The 18129-nt window shown below is 38.3% G+C and overlaps 1 protein-coding gene across 2 annotated transcripts in view; it reads right to left on the bottom strand.

The window, feature by feature from the left end:
* Positions 1-18129, bottom strand: part of LOC150077311 (N(4)-(Beta-N-acetylglucosaminyl)-L-asparaginase) — a 182294-nt gene that overhangs the window by 77294 nt on the left and 86871 nt on the right. For both annotated transcript variants that reach the window (XM_090386107.1, XM_090386106.1), the window contains exon 4: positions 10895-11007. In XM_090386107.1, coding sequence (XP_090242233.1) covers positions 10895-11007 — 113 coding nt within the window. The remainder of the gene's footprint in view (positions 1-10894; positions 11008-18129) is intronic.

The following is an 18129-nucleotide window of genomic DNA, read 5'->3' as shown; positions in this document are numbered from 1 at the left end:
AATCAGTGCTCTATATAAGAGCAACAAAGTTGTACAGTCTGCTCCCCAAGACAGGGCAGATAAAACTCTTAGCATGTTCAGCTTTTTCAGACAGGTAGTACGTATTAATTTAATGTGCTCAAAGAAGTTTAACTAGCTGTCAGGGATCAATCTCAAGAATCTGATATTGTTGGCAATCGGAATGGTGGAATTTGATATCCGAAGTTCAGGATCTATATGCAATTTACGTTGATCGCAAAAATGGATCGCAACTGTTTTCTGATGGGAAAGACAATGTCCATTGAGCTCAGCCCTCTTTTGTACTTTATTGAGGGACATCTGCAATTGCAGCTCAATAGATCTCATGTTCTGAGAATGGCAAGAAATAGAGAGATGGTCAACATAAAGATTAGCTTAGAATTCAATTCTAAGGGCAAATGCGAGAATGTAGAAGAAAAGGGGTGTTGGTATCAAACCTGGAAAGAGCGGCTCTGAAGGAAGTTCCTAATAAATATAGGCAGGTTACCTCATAGACCAAGATTATGAAGGTCACTGAGAATGCCATAGAGCCAGGTAGTATCAAATGGCTTCTCTATATCTATGGAGACCATAACAAGGTGTTCGTTTATCACAAAGGCATTGTGAATTTCAAATTCAGCCTTGATAATCAGATCTAAGGAAGACCTGTTTTTGCAAAAGCCATGTTTATAATTACTCAGTAAATGTTGAGTTACAATGATCCAAATGAGTCGACTGTGGATCATTTTTTCAAGAATTTTACCATGGCAACTTAACAGAGAGATTGGCCTGTAACTATCAGGACTGGAGGAATCTTTCCCAGGTTTCAAAAAAGGCCAAAACTGTAGCATGGTGCCAAGAGGTTGGATAAATATTTTCCAGGAAGATCCAGTTAAAGACTAGCAGCAGTTGTAAGTTTTTGCCATCGAGATGCTGCAGCATGACATAATATATGCCACCTGGCCCAGTAGCACTGCTTCGTGTTGTTCTGATGGTCTGTAAAAGTTCATATTGAAGAGGCTGATCATATAGAATAGTGAGGTTCGAACGTTTATGGGTCTCTGTTCGGTGGTGGTCTTAATTTTCTGGAAATTCGGAGTGAAGTTTGGTGCAGCTAAGACTTGGGCAAAGGTTTTGCCCAAGACATTCACTATATCTGGAGGAGCAGAGAGTTCTTGCCCATTGCAGGAAAAAATTGGGGAAGGGATAATTGGAAACTTCCCAGAAAGCTGCCTAACCCCAGGGGCTCACATCTGGTGAGTATGGGCTTGGCACACCCAGGGTCCTAAGCTGGATATCATTATTCTTCTCTTTCTTGGTGATTCCCTTCTACTTCACTCTCTTTCAGGGTAACTCAGATTTTTTTTTCTTTTTTTGGCTGGTGCAGCATAAGCCTCAGGCTTCCTTACACCATATGTCTAATAATAATAATAATAATAATAATTTTGTTCCATATTAATCTGGAGTTGGTGTTTCTATTGATAGTATATGCAAACTGAGTCAAGAATCTTTTATGCCTTTGAATGAAATGCACTTTTGCCCTTAGCTTCTTGTAGTTAATTAGATTAGCTGTGATTGGAGATCGACAGAATAAATTAAATGCTTTATTTTTTTTCCCTTCGTTTTTGTGCACTCTTTGTTCCACCAGTAGTTGAGGTGCCGTCGGGTTGGGGGATTTGATAATGGAATTGAGTATTTAGCTGCAACACTAAAAGATCTCTGTAAACAAAATAAAGTGGTTATGCCTAAAATTTGTTTTTAGCATTTTCCTGTGAATAGACACATTATAGCCACAGCAGCTTATGTGCGGTTAAACCCCCATAACACACACACACACATGCAATTAAAAGACAGGATGTGATATAATCAGTTACTTTATCTATAGGCTGTAGCATTAGTAGAGGCATATGATGCAAGAAAGCAAGCTTATGCAGCATCAGCCAAAAAAAAAAAAAAAAAACTCCCCTCTCATTTCACCCCTCCATTCGTTCCAAATACCTGTCCAGCTCAGCCTGAAATTTATTTAGGCTATAAACTTCCACAACAAAGGATGGAGGTTTGTTCCACCAACCAACTACCCACTGGCTAAAGGCAAACTTCTGCACATCTATCCTACATCTGTCTTTCCTCAATTTTCATTTATGCCCTCTCAGGTGATTATTCTGAGCAAGAGGAAGAATCCCATCAGCATTGAGCATGATCAAACCATTCAAGGCTTTATACACCTCGCAGGTGCCTAGTCTCCAGACACTGTAATTTGCAAAATTTAAGCCTTTCTTCGTAAGAGCAACCCTTTGTTCTATTCACTAATCTTGTTGCCTTTCTCTGTACTCATAGTTGAATAGTTTTTTTGTCCAGAGTGATTGCTGACTGAAATTTGGCTGAATTGGCTTTAGAGAATTTCCATTTCTTGTAGTTGATCTAATGGTTATGTAGTGAGCAGGTTACAAACAATTGGAAAATGGTCACTGCCAATGGGATCATCCATAGTGGACTGTTGAATGACTGGAAAAAGTAAGGGGGAAGAAAATTGAGAGGTCAATTGCAGAAGTCTGACCAGTAGGTAACTGTATATGAGTGTGTGCACCACTATTAAGAATGATAAGGTTTTGTTTATCTAGTAGAGTTTCAATCAGTCGGCCATTTCTATCTAATTTAGAGGATCCCCATAACGAGTGGTGGCCATTGAAATTCCCTAGCAAGCAGACAGGGGAGAGTAGTTAGATTAAAAGCTCTTCAAGATCTTTATAAGAGTACTTATGATTTGGTGGAGATAGACTGAGACTAGTGTTAATGCAATCTGAGTAATCAAATGCACAGCAATGGCTTCTATTTGGGTTTGGAGAATGATTAAGTTAATCAAAATAGCTACACCACCACAAGCAGAATTGGAAGTATTCCAATCTCTTCAATAGATTGGGTAGTTTTTTATGGAAACGGAAATTTGAGGAGTTAAAATAGGCTTCCTGCAGATAGAGACCAATTGGAGAGTAGTGGTATTTAATTAAGTACTGAATGTCATCAGTGTTACCATGAAAACCTCTGCAATTCCACTGAAAAATATAAGACATTATTTGAATTTAGAAGAAGCTTTACATGACAAGGTTGTCTTATGGCATTCAGGCTTTGGTTTGTCTCTTTTTGGAAAGGTTGGGAGACCAGCGTCCATCTCTTCTTCTGCAAATATTTCCGGAATCGCATCTTCCTTTTTTGGATGAGTACTCTGCAATCGATGCATCCTGAATAATCTTTTTTGAAGTCAAACTAGGATTATTTAAAGTAGTAGCAATCACAGGCAGAGGAGCAGATTTTGTTGGTATCGTAAGAGGCGTATTACTTGCTTGGCATGAGTGCTTAAGGGCATTGGACTGTTGCTGAGAGAGGACAGCCCGAGCCCAGTTGGAGACTGATATGTTTGATGGATTGATGATATGTTTGATGGTTTGATGGTTTGATGGTTTGAAGCATTAAGGGAAAACAAAGGATTTAAATCAGCAGCCATGAGCAGTAATACAGAAAGACAAATGATACTGAAACTGAAGAATAGCGATGGTGTACTTATAAACAGCAGAGAAGGCATAATTCAAATAGCAGAAGACTACTATAGAGAATTATACAAGGAGCGAGGGAATGATACCAGCAGTGGGGAAGATGGATTGCAAAGTAGCAACACATACGACATACCCGATATTCTTCCTGATGAGGTAGAACATGCATTGAAGAAAATGAAGAATCAGAAAGCCCCGGGGGAAGATGAAGTTACTGTAGAGTTGTTAAAATTGGGAGGAAGAGACATAACACAAAAACTGGCAAGGCTCTTCACAAAGTGCATTAGAAAAGGTGTGATGCCTAAGCAGTGGAATAATGCAATCATAGTTTTGCTGCATAAGAAAGGAGATAAATCAGAAATTGGAAATTATAGACCAATTAGCTTGTTATCCCATATCTACAAGTTGTTCACAAGGGTCATTACTAACAGATTAGAAAGAATACTTGATGAGAATCAACCGAAAGAGCAAGCTGGCTTTAGGACAGGATTCTCAACTATGGATCACCTTCACGTAATATCACAGCTAATGGAGAAAGCAAATGAATATAAAACACCATTATGCCTGGCATTTGTGGATTATGAAAAGGCATTTGACTCCATACAGCATAAGGCAATGTTTGGGGCACTGGAAAGACAAGGCATAGATACTCCATATATTATGATTTTGAAGAAAATATATGAGAGTGCTACATCCTTTATTAGACTAGACAAAGACAGTAGCAAATTTAAAATCGAGAAAGGAGTTCGACAAGGAGACACAATATCTCCGAAGCTGTTTACTGCTGCCCTTGAGGAAGCTTTCAGAAGATTAGACTGGTCGCAGAAAGGAGTCAATGTGAACGGAGAGTACCTAAACCATTTACGATTTGCAGATGACATTGTGGTCATAAGCCATGATCCCAAAGAATTAGAGGAAAATCTTAATCAGTTATGCACAGTTAGTAAGGATTTTGGACTAAAGATGAATATGGCTAAAACAAAAGTAATGATGAACAAGTATGCCACGGAAAGGGAAATAATGATTGAAGGAGCAGTAATTGAAAAGGTAGAGTCATATACTTATCTGGGACAAATTATTAGCTGTAATAATGATAAATGGCTGGAAGTCAAGAGAAGAATAAATTTTGGATGGATAGCATTCAGGAAATATAGTCACATACTGAAGAGCAATATCCCAGTTTGTCTGAAACGTAAAATAATGAATCAATGTATACTCCCCACCATGACTTATGGAAGTGAAACTTGGGCACTCACCGAAAGAATGGAAGAGAAGCTAAGAACTACACAGCGAAGAATGGAACGAATTATATTGGGAATCAGACTGTTAGATAAGAAGAGAAACACATGGATTAGGTAGCAAACTCAAGTAAAGGACATTCTTATCAAAACTAAAGAACTAAAATGGTCTTGGGCAGGACACATAGCTAGAAGACATGATGACAGATGGACTAAGAAAATAACAGAATGGTACCCAAGAGGAGCTAGAAGAAAACCTGGAAGACAAAGGCGGAGATGGATAGATGAAATTCATGAGTTTTTGAGTAGTAAATGGATGGCCAGTGCTCAAAACAGAAGGAACTGGAAAGTTGCTGGAGAGGCCTTCATCCTGCAGTGGATTGAAAATGGCTGATGATGATGATGATGATGTTTGATGGAATGGTAACATCAGTTTGATATTTTTTTTGCAATATTGGGCATACTGGGTACAATTAATTTTCTTGCTTCCTGATAACTAACTTTGTTTTCAACTTTATATTTTCACAATTTTTTTCTCTGTTTTCCACCTCTCACATGTTTTAGAGTAAGCAGAATGGTTACTTTTGCAGTTGGGACAGATAATTTCTTTTGCTGAACAATCACTTTGAATGTGAGGAGGATCCACAGTAGGGTCAACCTGGGTTCTCTCTGCATGCCGTTTGAGAGTGGTACTTCTGGCATTTATAGAATCTCAATGGATTAGGAAAGGACAAATGCAACAAAGTAGATATCCTGCTTTTACTGATGAGGGTAGGTTTGGACTGTTAAAGGTGAGAATGATATTTCTGGCAGGTGTGAGTATATTGTCTCTTTTGATCATAATTCTTTTGATAGCAATTACGTTTTGTTCTGGAAGCTCTTTTTTAATTTCTTCCTCCATCACATTCAAAAGGTCTCAACTAGATAATAACACCCTTAGATGTATTTAGGGTTGCATGCGGAATTACTTTCACTGGAATTTTAGCAAAATTTGTCATTTGTAAGAGTTTTTCAGAATGCCTGCGGTTGGCAGTTTCTACAAGTAAGTCCCGTGATTGCAGTCTCTTAACCGTCTCGGGAGACCCTGTAATATTTCCAAGTGTTTTTGGATTAGAACGGGGGATAGCTTACTAAGAGGCTGTTCTGATAGTGAGTGCATTATTAAGAATGCAGGAAACTCTATCGCCAAGGAATTGGTTTTAAGCCTCTTTGGTTGCAATGAGTCATCGTTATTTTTTGTCTCTGGCCGACAGCTTGTTGGTTCTAAAGAGGGAAACATTGTGTTCCATATTGGCTCCTTTTAGCCCTTGGCAGATGAACTTTTATGCCAAGGTTACTGGCCCTGTAATGGGGAGGGGAGGCAGGAGCAGTGCCTGGTGTGACCAAGCAAAATTAGTAGGAATTAGTCTATAAAATATGAAAAATAAAGAAAGGTTACTTTCCTTCCTTCCTTACTCTCTACCAGTACTTTTGATACAAGGGCTGCTATTAAATAAAAGGATTTCTTAAGGAGTGGAACATAAAAGAGAACTAGAATTCACCTTTTAGAAAATCGCAGTGAAAGCATAGAGAACTCGCTCAGTCACAATTGCTCGGCACCCAGAGCCTATAGGCCTGATGAGGGGGTTCAGTTGAGTCTTCAAACGTTTCCAAAGTAGTAAGTGTAAATTAATGTGATTCACTTTAATAAATATTTAAAACTCTATGCGATGTAATAGTATTTTTAGTTTTCTTTAAATCATAGTTAATGGCTAACTACATATCATCCCCCTTTCACACAATTAGAAATAAAACTTAAAATATACTGAAAAATAAAATACAATATAATGAAAATTTTATAGAATAAAAGTATTAAAATCAATAAAAACAAATATACACATATATAGCTTTCGTAGAAGTTTCTCGTTCCTATCGCAATCAGTGAGATAATTGTCACAGTTAATATTTCCCACTATCTGGGCATTTCTGTACATCTTGCTAGGATGCTGTTACACAGCCGGAACTAAGCAATCCTACACCTGGGACAAAAGTGTTATAAGAACGTCCCCATTATACGCAGGTAGGGTTGTCGATACCGAGGGCAATGTGTCTTCCTAGCGCCCCTGATAGTGACAGATAATTCCTTCAGTTTGTGCCCCTGAAGCTCGGCACCTAGGGGAAATCCCCCCCCACTCTGCAACCCCCTTGCTACTCCCCTGCAATCTTTATGAATTTATAAAAATTACTATTGTAACGGTCTACGATTTGCATATATTTATTAATAAAATTATTTAAATAATACAGTGAATATAACAAAACAAAAATATCAAAGAAAAAGAAACTTACAAATATTCGTTTATATCTACAGAGAATTTAATTCTCTATAAGCTACGAAGAAAGTACATATAACTACAAAAAAATCAGAAAACCAAATACTTTGTTTATATATATCTAGTATAAAATCATAGAAACAAAATATTACAAAATACAGTACTTTTAAAATTATAACATAAACTAAAAATATGCAATGAAGGTGTATTATTTTAATTGAATTTTTCTTGCTTTGGAAGACCTTTCACAAGAAGCTACTGTTACAGGCAAGGTAAGAAAAATTCATAGCACTATTTCTACATTTAGATGAGATTCTATTAGACAATACTCATGAACGAATTGAAGAAGTTGTAAAGGGGTTACAGATTTTATATCCTGCAGAATTGATAAAACATGTTGAAATATCAACAGATATTTGAAAAATTTCGTTTGTCCTCCAGTGCTAACCACTGGAGGACAAACCAAAAGCTCAGCAGTGTGACGTCACAAAACGGGCCATACTTTATAGAAGTTTGTAATTGTAGTTTCTCTGTTATTTTTCGAAATTTGTAAAACACTGTTCCTCCCTGATATTTTTATCCATAAGTGATTATAAATCCCGAATTTATAATTATTTTTCACTCTCACAAAATCACAAGTAGCATGTACAAAGATAATGCAGTATTTCTTTTAATAAAATTTTTATTTTGAACAAAGAACACAAGTTGACCAGAAGCTATTATCTCTGTTGGGAATACGCCTTAATTTCTTTTGACTGGCAATAGAAAGAAGTTGACCAGCAGGACTTCTCGGTATGTGGGATGGGTGGCTGCATATGTTTTACGTTCCACTTCCATTGTGGAATGGTAATCCCTTTAACCCTTAATTTGCACTTTCTAATTGCTTAAATTGCCTAAGGCCAGAGGTGGCAACAAAGTATACAAATTCAAATCTCTTGTAATCCGTTATATGGAAATATTATTCATTCTACAGAAACTTTTAAATGTAATTACCAAAAAAGGAATTCAAAAAATTTGCTATAAAGAAGTTCTGTAAACAGAGGTCTGACTGTAATTAAATCAAAAATGAAGCAATTTTAAAATATATAACTGGTCGAATGCACCCTTAAAATGCTGCACCCTGTGCTGGTGCCCCGTTCACCGGACCCTAGTTCCGGCTCTGCTGTGACACTGCCATATTGGTTGTGTGCAATACCCTGGCAAGAAGTTGCAGTCAATGGCTTCCAAAGATAAATCTATCATTCCCTTGCTGCAACATGCAGATTCTATTTATCAGATCACTTGCCTTGATTGCATTATACTGGTGAGACAGATTGTAGGCTTTGCAATTGTATCTCAGACCATAACTATTCGCCAAACCAGTTTCAAATTCTGCTGCAGCCAAGCATTATTGCTGTGAGCAACATATTAACTGTAACCTTTGTTTTCCAATCTTAAAATTTTAGCCCACCTAATTGTTGTCATTGCACCTGGTTAAAGGTGCTTCTTATAGGTGTGACCAGGGCTGTGGTGGAGGCTATACACAGGTATACACCACATACCCTCTGGATTTTTTTTTTTAGGTGAATAGCATATACTTTCTGGTTTTTGAAAGACTTGAAAAAAAACAAATATTATTAAAATATTTACTGAAAATTAAAAAATAAATTTATTAGAATTTGATTCTAAGGCTATACTTATAGTTTTATTTATTATTTTTAATATATATGCCATATATATAAGTGAGTAAATATGCCGTGAGTGTATGTGTATATATATATATATATATATATATATATATCTATATATATACACACGGTGTTTCAGTTAAACGTTTCAGAACTTCTAAGAGGGGTAGGGTACATCCTGACAACTCGAAATCATATAGCAATGTGGGGTCGGAAATGCTTTCCTGAAGCGGTGTTGTACACAGAAGCACCATAAAGAAAAGAGACCATAAGTGAGAAATCGTTTTAATAATACATGAAAAGAAGCAAAAGGTACATGGATTAAAGTAAGTGTTCGAAGTTTCTTCCAAGGGCTACAATGCACGCCTCACATCTCCGACGCATGGACATCCGAACATTTTGGAATACTCCAGCCGAATTTCGAATTTCTTCGGCAGCTACTGCGATTCTTGCAACCAGCTCCTCAGCATTGTCAACAGGGGTGTCATAAACTAGCGATTTCATATGACCCCAGAAATAAAAATCAAGACATGATAGGTCGGGTGACCGAGCAGGCCAACGCACGGGACCACCACGTCCGATCCACTGTTGACCAAATGTGACATCCAGGTAGTTACGAACATCTCCGCTATAATGGGCAGGGGCTCCATCGTGTTGGAACCACATTGTCTGTTGCGTCGATGCAGAAATCTGTTCATCTCTCAAAAGTTGTGGCAATACTTGCTGCAGAAAGATCAAGTAGATAGGTCCGGTTAGACGACACGGTAACAGGTAAGGTCCGATGAGGTGATCTCCCATAATACCGGCCCATACATTGACCGAAAATCGAATCTGTGCTGCACGACGTCGTATTGCATGCGGGTTCTCGACTGCCCAGATATGGTCGTTATGTGTGTTGAAAATCCCTTCCCTTGTGTGAAGGATGCCTCATCGGAAAACAACACTTCAGCAGGAAAAAGGGGATTTGTAGCACATTTTTTTTGCATCGACGCAACAGACAATGTGGTTCCAACACGATGGAGCCCCTGCCCATTATAGCGGAGATGTTCGTAACTACCTGGATGTCACATTTGGTCAACAGTGGATCGGACGTGGTGGTCCCGTGCGTTGGCCTGCTCGGTCACCCGACCTATCATGTCTTGATTTTTATTTCTGGGGTCATATGAAATCGCTAGTTTATGACACCCCTGTTGACAATGCTGAGGAGCTGGTTGCAAGAATCGCAGTAGCTGCCGAAGAAATTCAAAATTCGCCTGGAGTATTCCAGAATGTTCGGATGTCCATGCATCGGAGATGTGAGGCGTGCATTGTAGCCCGTGGAAGAAACTTCGAACACTTACTTTAATCCATGTACCTTTTACTTCTTTTCATGTATTATTAAAACGATTTCTCACTTACGGTCTCTTTTCTTTATGGTGCTTCTGTGTACAACACCGCTTCAGGAAAGCATTTCCGACCCCACATTGCTATATGATTTCGAGTTGTCAGGATGTACCCTACCCCTCTTAGAAGTTCTGAAACGTTTAACTGAAACACCCTGTATATGTATATATATATATATATATATATATATATGGGTATACACCGTATACCCTCTGGAATTTGATTAATAAGTACAGTATACGATCTGCATATGTGACATTCACAGAGTATAGCTTCTGCTAATTTTATGACTACAGCATTGGGTGTGACCTATACAAAGTATAGCTGCTCCAAAAGCCTATGTATATTTGTTTTGATCACTTTTAGTACTGTGTACTATTGTGCTTATTATTTATTTATATATTCTTATTCACTTTATTTCTATCTATATTATAGCTTTTATTCTATTAAAATTTTTGTTATACTGTATTTTAATAAAGTTTTATTTCTTATGTTTCATCAGTGGTTGCAAGATTAATTTCAATATGATGATAGTTTTGCAATTATGCTGCCATCTACTGCATCATGCACATTTTCTGGTTGGTGTACCAAAACTTGAAGATATCTTCTATCACCTGGAAGTAGTTTCAAATTTTTTATCATATACCCTATTCATACAATAACATTTTAATTTTGTAAAGGAGGTTTTGTGTATACCCTGTATAATGAAATTTAAATTTCAGATGAAAAGATAATACCACATAACACTTTACCTTCCAGTAATTTGGTTGGCAATTATTTTTTTTCCAGTTCTTCCACAAAGTGAGTGAATGATTCGTACTAAGACTTTCTTCTTTGAATCCCATGCTAAAAGCAAACTGAGAGGCTGAAATTGGAATCACATTTCATATTTTAGTATTAGTATTTAGTAATAGTAGTGGAAATGATGCAAGAAAGCAAGCTTATAAAGCATCAGCCAAAAAAAAAAAAAAAAAAAGCATTTTGCCCATCCATACCTTCTAAGAATTTGCTTAGTTCTTCCTTTAATTTATTCAAACCACCCACTTCCACAACAACAGATGGAAGTTTGTTCAAATAATCATCCACAAATTGATTGAAGGCAAACTTCCATACATCTATCTTGCAACCATCCTTCCTAAACTTCCAAATTTATTATGTAGTAAGGTATTCTTCAAACCATAGATAGAATCACATATGAATGTGGCAATAAAGTTCCCGGACTGGTGCAATAAAAAGAACAAAAAGTGAAGGAGCTCAAAAATGGTTTTGTTTTTATTCAAAAGTACACCGACCGGGCTAGCTGGGTGGGTAAAGTGCCTGCCTGGCCACCTAAAGGTCGCGGGTTCGAATCCCGCCTTGGGCTTGGATCAAAGTACTGTAAAAACCTTGGGAGGTGCATTATAGCCACAGAAGCTGATGCGGCAACAACTACCAAAAAAAAAAAAAAATTCAAAAGTACAGGCACTCCCCGGCTTATTACGTAATACTCGATTTAAGGATATTCGACTTTACGTAAGTTTTTGCCGGCCGGTGCAAACTTTAAAAAATCGTGGAAAAGTATTTTGAATCCTGCAGGAATAAATGGAGGTATTGTAAAAATATCACAGTGTGAACCCAATAACACTTTTTTTTGTATTTCGTTCCAAGACTTTGGAAATTTAAATTTTCGCTATATAACTAAGGTATTTATCTCTCTAAAAGGTCATTTTTATGATGGAAATTGCACTACACACTTTCATCGTTATCATATATTCTGTTATAAGAATCAATTTTGAATGCCTTTGTGATATTTTTATAAAACACATTTCTGGAGGTCACTACCATAAAACAATAAAAACAATTTGCACTTTCCGGTATATTTGGCATTTCTGTTATTGCAATCTATTATAAATGGGTAGTAAATTCGATCTTATTGCATTTGCGATAATACCGATAGTTGGAATTCTGTGGGTTTTTGTGTTACAGTATTGTGGTTAAATGTGTTCCCCTTCATTGAAATCTTCAATCATATAAAAAACATAAATAAATTTTCAGAATCTTCTCTTCATTCCTCTTTATTTATTAAAATGGTGAAGGGAAAGGGACCAACGGAAAGTGCAAGTGGTGGCAGTGCTAGGAAACGAAACAAAATTGATTTAGAAATGAAGATGATTAATTAAGAATACGAAGTAGGACAAAGTTTGTCATCTATTGCACGGAATTAGGTCTTGCTGCTTCAACAGTGAATACTATTTTAAGAGGCAGTGCACATATAAAAGACATGTTAAAGGATCAAAGCATTTAAGATCAACAGTGATCATAAAACAGTATTCGGGTACTATATTGAAGATGGAAAAGCTATTAATAATATGGACGGAAAATCAGATTCAGAAGCAAGTGCCCTGAATCCAATGGCCATTCAAGTAAAAGCAAGAAGTATTTATGAAGATATTTTAAGGATAAGTATGGCAAACCACAAGCCAAGTTCGTGGCAAGCAACAGGCGGTTTAATAGGTTCAAGCATCGCACTGGTTTCCAAAACATTAAAGTATGCAGTGAAGTGGCCAGTGCTGATTCTGCAGTTGCAGAGAAATTTTGTGATGTGTTGGAAAAAACCCCTTCTAAATCTCCACAGCACTCAACTTCCACAGCAGCGTGCTTATCAGCTAGAGAGTTAATTCTGGCAATGATACTCGAAAGGCAAAACTTGCTGATGTTATGCCCGTCTCCTCTCTTTCTGTAATTTTGAACACTTTTGTCATTTTTTTCTGCACATGAGATAAAAAAAATTGAATAAATAATTTTATTTACATGTTCGTCAAAAATTTCTTTTTTGCCTCAATAAAATCCAGCAAGCATAGTTGCGAATGCTGCATAAGCAGCATTCGCAACTATGCTTGCTGAATTTTATTGACAACACACAACGATATTTACGTAAGTCGGAATTTAGGGAAATTCCGACTTAGGGAAATTCAACTTACACAGAGTTCCGCAGAACACAACCCTTGTGCAAGTTGGGGAGTGGCTGTAATCACCAACTGATTGAAGGCACTTATCACACTATTATAAAAGTTTCTGAAAAGAGTCAGCGAAGATATCAAAAGACATGATGTTCAGTTCAGCAGTTACATTTTTCTTTATATCCTCAACATCCTGAAATCTTTCTTTTGAAGGCAGTTTTCACCTTAGGAAAGAAGAAGAAGCCCACTGGTGCTAGATTGGGAGAGTAGGATAGGTGGTTGATCTATACAGTGGCATATTTCATCAGAAATGTCTTGACAACAAAATGCAGAGTGAACAGGGGCATTGTCATGTAACACGAGCCAGCTGCCTTACTTTCAAAATTGCAGCCTTACCCGAGAAATGCACTTCAATAGTCTTTGAAGCACCTGTATATAGAATGCAGCATTGACACTCTCCCCTTCAAGTACAAATGCCTTGTAAATAACATACTATTTGTCAGAAAACACGATCAGCATCATCTTGATCCTGGATATAAATAAAATATTTTGGGCCTTGGTGATGATTTTAAGTCCCGTGCATGCTCTGACACTTCATTTCTGGGTCATATGAAACACCCAACACTGATCTCTGGTCACAGTACAGTCGAGTAAATTAAGACTGTCTTGACAAGTCTGGATAAAGTCTTTGAATGATGACACTCTTTGTTGCTTTTGCTCATCCGTGAGACTATAGCACCAAAATTTGCACAGATCTTCCCTTTCCCCCAAATCTTCATGCAGAATTTGACAAATCATCTACTTATTCATATCCCATTCATCAGCCATCAATCTGAACATCAAATAAAGATCTCTTGCAACAAATTCCTGAACTTTTTTGTAACTCTGTCTTCATTTTTTGTCCTCTGTCTTCAATTGCTGATGCTATTGAGGATGTGTTAGGTGGGTCAGAAAACTGCTAGCTTGGACTAATTCATGGACTAATAGATTAACAGTGGCTGCAGGCAGAGGCGAAAGTGATTCTTGTACTGCTTCTACTAGAATGAGCAGCAGCCTAGAAAGCAAGGTCCTGGGGATTTCTAACTGCTGGGAGTCATCGTGGAACAAGTAAATACATGGGCTGTGTTAGGATAACTAAGAGTAAGAACAGGTGCATGTATACTTGCATGTGCACCAATGCTAGAGGTATAGTAAATAAATTTGATGAATTTGAAGTGCTGATCAAGACATCAAAGGCAGATATTATTGGGATATCAGAGACACGGTGTCACAACAACGATATAAGCAGTGCAGAATTAGAATTTGAGGAGTACAATGTATACAGAAAGGACAGACAGGGTAGGAAGGGAAGAGGGGTTATACTGTTAGTTAAGAAACACAAAATCTAAGGAAGTGCATCCAGTTGACATGGGTGTACAGCACAATGTTGAGCAGTTTGGTGTAATATACACACACTGGGAGATGGAAAATGAGGGTAGGAGTGTGTTATAGGCCGATTGACTCTGATGAAAACAATGAACAATTCTGCAGAGAAATAGAGTGGGCTAGTAAATCAGAATATCTTGTGATGGGGGATTTTAATTTTCAGATATTGATTGGAACTTGTGGGTTAGTCACTCATACACTAGCAAAACTTTTGTGGATTGTTTTCTACAGCAATATGTTCGAGGGGCAAACAGAGGGAGTAATACTCTGGATCTGATTATCAGTAGTGATTATTCATGCATTAAGTATTTGCAGATAAAGGAACCATTAAGGTGACATTGATCACAGTTCACAGTCTGCTGATTTGGGATTTAATTAACGATGTAACTACCATCAAGGTTAAAGGGAATGGTTTTTGTTTTCGTAAAGGTGACTATAGTGGTCTCAGACAGTTTTTAAATTCTATACAGTGGGATCAACCGATGATGTTAAAAACAGCAAATTCTAAATGGGAAGCCTTCAAGGAAGCTAGTAGGCTTTTCATCCCAACTGAGAAATACTGTTCAAGATTAAGACCTACACGGATGTCAGATGAACTAATGAGGCTTGTGGCAGAGAAGAAAAATTTGTGGGATACATATAAATTATAAGGTGACACAGAAGCCTATGGCAGATATAAGCTAGTCTGTAATCAAGTCACAAAGAAAGTTAGGCAAGCAAAGGCTGATTGCAAGAAATCCTTAGCAAAGGATGCAAAGAAAAACAACAAAGACTTCTTTACTTATGTAAACTCTAGAAGGAAGGGGGTGAATCAGATTGGTCCACTTGATGTTGGTGATTCAACTGTTGATGATCCTGTTCAGATAGCTGAAAAACTCAATGAGTATTTTGTATATATACACCGATGAGCCAAAACATTATGACCACTTACCTAATATGATGTTGGTCCACCACATGCAGCCAAAACAGCTTGTACCCAGTGAGACGCGGACGCTACAAGATTTCTAAATATGCTTTGTGGTATCTGGTACCAACACGTAACCAGCAGATCCTTTAACTCCTGTAAGGTCCATGGTTCAGACGCCACAGATCGCAGTTGCTGTTCCACCACAAACCACAGCTGCTCGATGGGATTGATGTCTGGAGAATTTGGAGGCCAGGGCAATACCTAGGAGTCTTCCTCATGTTCCGCAGACCAGTCTCGAACAATCATGGTGGTATGGCATGGCACAGCACATTATCCTGCTGAAAGATGGCACCGCAGAGGGAAAGACCGTTGCAATGAAAGGGTCTACCTGGTCAGCAATGATGTTTAGGCAGGTGGGAGATGTCACAGTGCCTGACACATGGATGACTGGACCCAGGATATCCCAGCAGAACATCCCCCAAAGCATGACACCGCCACCACTAGCTTGTTTTCATCCCACAGTGCATCCAGGTGCCATCATTTCCCCAAGTAAACGATGCACACATACCCGGCCATCCACATGGTACAACAGGAAATGTGATTTATTGAACCAGACAACCTTCTTCCAATCACTCAAGGTCCAGTTTCGATACTGTAAGCGCTGTTGCCAGTGAACCTGTTGCACTTGTAGCAGCCTGCTGCTACTCAGTTCCATTTTCAGCAAGGTTCGATGTACTGTGTGTGTGTGTTGTTACACGTTGCTCCTGTCACCAGCATTCCAATTACCAGAGAGTTGCGCCATAGTTGCCCTTCTGTTGCCACATACCATTCAGGAGAGCTTTCACTCACCTCCAGCATGGATGAGCCGTGGTCATCCAACGACCTGCCGGCGGTTCGTGGGTTTCCCCTCCTCGGATGACTTTCGGTAGGTACTAACCACGGCTGACAGTGAGCATACCACCAGCCATGCTGTTTCGGAATTGCTCTGACCCAGTTGTCTGGCCATTACAATTTGGCCTTTGTCAAACTTGCTTAAGTCCACTGCCTTTCCCATCTGAAGAAAAGTAACACTGATTAATGGAGCTCAGTATCAAGTGTTTTTATACCGTTTCCCAACCCGCTCACACACCGTAGTTCACCTGCAGGTGCTTCGATTTGCATGACGACTCGCTGGTCATATGTTAGGGCTCATCGGTGTACATTCACACATGAGGAATTCTGTAAGGAAGGGTGAGGACAAACGTTTACTAAACTCTAACAGGAAGCTAAATGATTTTGTAATAACGGAGAGCAAAGTAGAGGAGAAATTGCTAAAGTTCAACATAAAAAATGGCACCTGGGACAGATGGAATCTATCCATTTATATTGAAGGAGGCAGCGAGAGAAGTAAGCAAAGCCTTAGCAATAATTATGAGAGCATCCTTAGATTCAAGGGAGGTCCCAATGGACTGGAGATGTGCAAATGTATCCACAATTCACAAAGGGGTGACACAAATATTTATAGACCTGTTAGCTTAACGTCTGTTCCGGGTAAAATGGAGTCACTGGTTAAAGAAATGATGCAGGATCACCTAGACAAGACTGTAGTAATAGTTCAGACACAGCATGCGTTTGTTAAGAGGAAGTCTTACCTGACCAATTTGATTAGATACTACAATGTGGTCACAAAGGAACTGGATGCAAATAATAATTCTGATATCATATACTTGGATTTCAGGAAAGCTTTTGATACGGTTGCACATGGAAAACTGCTGAACAAATAGGAGCAGTGTGGCATTAAGGAGAGTAGGAGTGTGTTATAGGCCTAATGACTCGAATGAGTACAATGAACAATTGTACAGAGAAATAGAGTGGGCTAGTAAATCGGAATGTCTTATAATGGGGGATTTTAACTTCCCAGATATTGACTGGAACTTGTGGGTTGGGCACTCACACACTAGTAAGACTTTTGCGGATTAATTGGATGATTGTTTTCTGCAGCAGCATGTTCGAGAGGCAACCAGAGAGGGTAATACTCTTGATCTGGTTATCAGCAGTGATCATTCGTGCATTAAGAATTTGCAGATAAAGGAACCACTAGGTGGCAGTGATCACAGTGTACTGATGTGGGATTTATTTAAAGATATAATTACCATCAGGAGTAAAGGAAAAGGTTTTTGCTTCCATAAAGGTGAGTACAGTGGTCTCAGACAGTTTTTAAATTCTGTAAGGTGGGATCAACTGACGTTACCAACAGTAAATTCTAAGTGGGAAGCATTCAAGGAATTAATTGTGGAAGCTACTAAAAGTTTCATAGCTATTAAGAAATACTGTTCAAGGTTTAGGCCTAAATGGTTATCAAATGAACTAATGAGACTCGTGGCTAATGAGACAAATGAATTACTGAGACAGTATTTAAATGCATGTGATGCTTGCATCACATGCCACTACTACTACTACTAGGACAAGTTTCTGTAATGCATAAAGGGATGGTTGAGTGGAAGACAGCAGAGAGTGGCAATAAATGGACACTGCTTTATGTGGACTAATATTATTATCGGAGTCACCCAGGGTTCGGTGCAGGGCCCATTGTTGTTTTGTGTATTTATCAATGATATCAATGAAGGTATATCAGGCTTAATGTCCAAGTTTACAGATGATACAAATTAGCAAGGTTGTTAATGACAGTAAAGACAGTATGCTACTGTAACAGGATCTAGAAAAGCTAGGCAGATGG

Source organism: Mastigoproctus giganteus, chromosome 12 (genome assembly GCF_048544385.1).
Source record: "Mastigoproctus giganteus isolate SK-2022 chromosome 12, ASM4854438v1, whole genome shotgun sequence".
Classification (NCBI taxonomy): domain Eukaryota; kingdom Metazoa; phylum Arthropoda; class Arachnida; order Uropygi; family Thelyphonidae; genus Mastigoproctus; species Mastigoproctus giganteus.
Note: the sequence above shows the minus strand (reverse complement) of the source record. Positions and strands in the feature narration are given on the sequence as shown.